This window comes from Colobus angolensis, unplaced genomic scaffold (assembly GCF_000951035.1).
Source record: "Colobus angolensis palliatus isolate OR3802 unplaced genomic scaffold, Cang.pa_1.0 Scaffold206, whole genome shotgun sequence".
Classification (NCBI taxonomy): Eukaryota; Metazoa; Chordata; class Mammalia; order Primates; family Cercopithecidae; genus Colobus; species Colobus angolensis.
Genome location: NW_012115222.1, coordinates 647,839 through 653,551, shown reverse-complemented (window position 1 = coordinate 653,551; position 5,713 = coordinate 647,839). Strand labels below are relative to the sequence as shown.

The 5,713-nt window shown below is 47.9% G+C and overlaps 1 protein-coding gene across 1 annotated transcript in view; it reads right to left on the bottom strand.

The window, feature by feature from the left end:
* LMNB1 (lamin B1) overlaps nucleotides 1-5,713 on the bottom strand; it is an 81,938-nt gene that overhangs the window by 54,349 nt on the left and 21,876 nt on the right. The window contains exon 2 of the mRNA XM_011942128.1: nucleotides 5,416-5,713. Within this exon, the coding sequence (XP_011797518.1) occupies nucleotides 5,416-5,713 (298 nt within the window). The remainder of the gene's footprint in view (nucleotides 1-5,415) is intronic.

The following is a 5,713-nucleotide window of genomic DNA, read 5'->3' as shown; positions in this document are numbered from 1 at the left end:
TAGCATTTTTTATTATTTTAGGTATGAAAACCAAAGTACATGAGTATTAAAACCACCCTGAAGATTTTGTTTCACCTATGGGCATTTCCTAAAGTTCCGTCTATAAATGACCAAAATATGTAGAAAGCCAACAGAGTAAATATATAAAATACAGGATAAACTGCCAACCCCTTCTTCATTAAAAAATAGTTTGTCAGATTTACATATCAGTATGCTGCATAATTTGAGCTAATAACAAGCCAGAAAAAAAGGCCTAAATTTCTTAACTCTCCCTGAGATTCAGAAAACTACTATTTACATCATAATTACACAGATGAGGAAATAAAGGCTAAAGGACTTAAAAGTACTGGTGGGGTATGGTGGTTCATGCCTGTAATCCCAGCACTCTGGAAGACCGAGATGGGTGGATCACCTGATCTCTGGAGTTCGAAACCAGCCTCGTCAACATGGCGAAACTTCATCTCTCCTAAACATACAAAAATTAGCCAGGCATGGTGGCAGGTGCCTGTAATCCCAGCTACCCATGAGGCTGAGGCAGGCGAATCGCTTAATCAGGGAGATGGAGGTTGCAGTGAGCTGAGATCGTGCCACTGCACTCCAGCCTGGACAAGAGAGCGAGACTCTGTCTCAATAAATAAATAAATACAAAAATCCACAATCTTTTATCTATACTTTCAGAGTTTGAAAACCTAAAATTTTGTTAACACACTTAGTGGCAAAACCTGACCTGAAACCAGGTCTATTTTCAATCTGTCTTTCTCCACCTGCCATGACAATATCTCTCCCTCAGAAATGTTTCATGATAGAGTGCTAACTCTTATCTACCCTAACTCTATCTATAAACCCCACTGGGGGTGTCATGTTCAGTATGTGTATCATATTACCGTCTTAAATTGGAATCGCTTTTACTTCCAAAGCACATCTGGCCCCCAGGGTTTTACAGAGAAGAGAGGGGACCTGTATCACTGAAGGAAAATAAATGTCTGAATCCACAAAACCAGTTATTGAAGATTGATATAAACATTTAACTTTCTGTTACATCTGTTTTTCCCATATAGTTAACAGGGAAATTCTGAAACAAGTCAATTTCTCTGTACTTTTTGTTTATAAAGTTTTGAGTGATGGCATTCATCATCATTCTTGGAAAATGTTCTCCGAAAAAAGCTTTCAGCAAAATATAACTGGGCTTGGACTGAATCAGAGTAACTGTACCTTGCATATGAGATCTGTTTTCCTATGGATTCAGACACCACATGCATGGAAACTGTTGCCAAATTCTCTTTAGACCAAGTATTTCCATGCTCTGCCTCTAAGGTATCTTGTGTGCTGAGGAACCAAAAAGAAACTAAGCAACTTGGAATCTATAATTCTCTCAAGGCTGTTTTCTTAATCTAAATCTACCTAAATGATGATTATACTTAATTACAAACACTCTGGTTCCAAATAAAAAATTGAATATAGGCCAGGCATGGTGGCTCACACCTGTAATCTCAGCACCTTGGGAAGCCGAGGTGGGTGGATCACCTGAGGTCAGGAGTTTGAGACCAGCATGGCAAACATGGTGAAATCCCGTCTCTACTAAAAATACAAAATGAGTTGGGTGTGGTGGTGCACACCTGTAATCCCAGCTACTTGGGAGGCTGGGTCAGGAGCATCACTTGAACCTGGGAGGCGGAGGTTGCAGTGAGCCAAGCTCCGTCTCAAACAAAAAAAAAAGAAGAAAGAAAGAAAAGAAAGAAACACATTAACAACCCTGGATGCCAGAAGACAATAGGGCAAAATAATACTTTCCAAGTTCTGGAAAAATGTTAACCTAGTATTCTATACCTAGCCCAACAGCCAATCAAGCATGAGACTAAACAAAGCTATTTTCAGACATACAGGACTCAGAAAGTTTACCTTCTGGCATCCTTTCCGAATAAATTACTTAAGGATGTTCTTCAACAAAATATGAAGAAACCAAGGAAAAGGAAAATACACCCAGGGTAGAGTGCAGTGGTGTGATCTCAGCTCACTGCAACCTCCACCTTCCTGGTTCAAGCGAAGCCTCCTGCCTCAGTCTCCAGAGTAACTGGGATTGCAGGCGTCCACCACCACACCCAGCTAATTTGTGTATTTTTAGTAGAGACAGGGTCTCACCATGTTGGCCAGGCTAGTCTCAAACTCCTGACTTCAGGTGATCCACCTGTGTAGGTCTCTCAACGTGCTTTATAGGCATGAGCCACCGTGCCCAGCCAGGAAGCTGTCTTTAATAAGTTACAGGACGGCCGGGTGCGGTGGCTCGCGCCTGTAATCCCAGCACTTTAGGAGGCCGAGGCGGGCAGATTACGAGGTCAAGAGATCCAGACCATCCTGGCTAACACGGTGAAACCCTGTCTCTACTAAAGAATACAAAAAATTAACCGGGCGTAGTGGGGAGCGCCTACAGTTCCAGCTACTCCGGAGGCTGAGGCAGCAGAATGGCGTGCATCCAGGAGGCGGAGGGTGCAGTGAGCTGAGACTGCGCCACTGCGCTCCAGCCTGGACGACAGAGCTAGACTCCAGCTCAAAAAAAAAAAGTTACAGGACATCAGTACACAGCATACCTTAACCAAAGAGAACTCTAGGGAAGAAGGTAGATTCATGTGATAGATACTACGATTAGATATCTTCAAAAAGTCTGCAAACACACTGAGGGCAAATTTTTCTTAAGAAAAACGAAAGGCTACTGAGGAATAAATCCATATAAAAAAGTCATAATTCAAATGAGGAACAAACTAAAACGTGGCATGTTTTGAGCAAATGATGGTATGTTGGAGGGGAAAGAAGAGTACACCTAATCCTGGCAATAGGAATATACATACAGTAGCACAGCACAAACATAATCCCAGAACACTACTTACCCTGGGAGAACAGATACTGTCAACCCCTCAGACAGGCCTTCCTTAATCACACTAACCCTTCACTCTGCTTCATTTTTATTCCCTTAGCATCTGCTATTACCTAAACTATATCACATACATTATTTAACTGATTCTAATACACATTATTCTCATTTTTTAACCCCACTGAAACCAGCATGCATTTTAGAATCCATACATTTACAACTAGTGTCAGCCAGGTGGCAGCCTTGTTACTGTGTGAAAAACCTGTGGATAACTCCTGGAAAGATTACAAAAGCGCCAGCATCAAAATGCTTCACATCAGACAAAAGACAATCTTTATTTGCTTGCTGGGATATAGTCCCCCCACTACACTCTCAGCAACAAAGAACAGTAATTCATTTTTTAAAAAAATCTTCGTACCCTCTAACATATAACATAGAACGGTGACTGGTACACAACAGATAATTGACCTGTGTGAATTTTTTTTTAGACGGAGTCTCACTCTGTCACCCAGGCTGTAGTGCAGTGGACCATCTGGCTCACTGCGGCCTCTGCCTCCTGGATATCAAGCCCATTCTCCTGCCTCAGCCTCCCCAGTAGCTGGGATTACAGGCGCCCACCACCACGCCCAGATATATATATATATATTTTTTGAGACGGGGTCTCACTCTGTCCCCAGGCTGGGGTGCAATGGCGGAATCTTGGCTCACTGCAACATCCGCCTCCTGGGTTCAAGCGATTCTCCTGCCTCAGCCTCCCGAGTAGCTGGGAATACTGATGCGTGCTACCACGGCTGGCTAATTTTTTGTCTTTTTAGTAGAGACGGGGTTTCACCGTGTTAGCCAGGATGGTCTCGATCTCCTGACCTCGTGATCCGCCCGCCTTGGCCTCCCAAACTGCTAGGATTACAGGCGTGAGCCCTGGCGTCCGGCCAATTTTTGTATTTTTAGTAGAGATGGGGTTTCACCAATTAGTCAGGCTGGTCTCGAACTCCTGACCTCAAGTGATCTGCTCACCTCGCCTCCCAAAGTGCTGGGATTACAGGTGTGAGCCACCATGCCCGGCCCTGTGTGACATGTTAATATCTATGAAATCATGATGGGTTCAACAGGATGGTTCCTACACAGTTGGTCCTGATATTTTTATCTTCTTAGTGGTACACATCTAATGGCAAGTCTTACAAGCAACGATATCTAAAACTTGAAGGAATTCAGTGGCAAAAAATTTGGAGGAACATGGAAATAACAGTGTGAGTGAGCTGACCGCTCATTTCAAAAGATGAAACCAAGGCTTAGTAAATCCAAGAAGCAGGGACAAAGAGTGTCAAAGTGAGAATAAGGTACCTCCAGAAATTTCAGTTGGTAGTACTAATGGCGAGCACGAATTCCAGACCCAAATTTTGCAAATCTTTAAAGCATGACATCAACACTTGTTGCCTACTGATGACAGGCCATTTTGCTTATCAGAAAATCAAAATAAGGCCTGCAAAGGTCTGCAAGTGTATCCTTGTGCACTGGAATGAAAACTCACACTCGCTTAGGTGAATAATTACAAACTTTCCTTCGCTCAAACACTCAGCATTTACACAGCACCCTGTCACCTGCCCTGGTCTACTATCTGCACAATGGCCGACTAAGGGGTACTAAGCACGGTCCCTACCCGAAAGCCCAACTATACTATGTGGAGGCAAAAGCTGGGGAGAGGGGGCCGTTGCCTGAGGGGGAGGCGAACCGCAACTCGAAGAACAGTGGCTGTAACATGCACAAACCCGGCTTTCCTTCCCTGCGCATAACCACCTGAGGGCTCGCACTGTCCCCGCTGAGACAGGACACCTTTCCCCCGGGAAAGCTAACCAGCTAGCAAACCTAACTTGCCAGAGGCGGGCTGGAGGCGCGCGGATCAAGCCCCGCCTCTCTCTCCCGCCCAAAGCAGGCGCAGAACCTTCGCAAAATGTCACAGGGCCAGGACTGAGCGCGCCAAAGCGAGACCCACCCCCAGGAGACGCGGATGCTCCGGGAAGGTCCCTCCCCTTCCTCCCTCTGCCCGCGCGAAGCTCATTCATTCTAGAGGCGGGCTGCCAGTCCTCCCCGGCCGGCCATCCCGGCACTGCAAATCCGCTAGACGCTTTGTCTCGCGCCGGCCGGAAACCCGGGCGCGCACTCGAGCGCGTGCCCGCGCTCCAGCTCCCAGCACCTGGGGCCTGCGGGCCGCCTCTCCGCGCCGGCTCCCCGGGTTCGAGGTGCGAAAGCGGGCGCTCGTTCTCAGCAGTCCCAGGCGCGCACTTATCACGTCCCAGCAGGTATCCAAAACCTAGAAATGGGCATCACGGCCCACATCGCTACAGCTCGAGCCCTCTCCGCGACCCCTGCCCCGCTATGAACTCTAGATTCTTTTTCTTTTCCTTTCCGGAGACCTAGACCCTGTTCCTCCCGAAGGACGCGTGCATCCTGGCCTCTGCACTCCCTCCCCAGGGCACAACCGGGTGAGGTGGCCGCCGCGATTGCGCCCCCGCCCCTCCTTGGCGCTAACGCGGCCGCCAGCTAGCACTCACTTGAGGAGCAGCTGGTCGTGTTCCGCCTTGCACTTGCCCAGCTCGATCTGCAGCTTGGCGCGCTCGCGGGCCGTGTCGTCGAGCGCGCGTCGCGCGTCGGCCAGCTCGGTCTCGTAGAGCGCCTTGAGGCCAGTAAGCTCGCGGCCGCGCACCTCCTCGCGCTCCGTCACCTGCAGCTGCAGCGCGCTGTTTTCCGTCTCCAGGCTGCGCACCTTGTCGATGTACACCGCCAGCCGGTCATTGAGCTCGCGCAGCTCCTCCTTCTCCTGGAGCCGCGACAACCGCGTGGGGCTCAGCG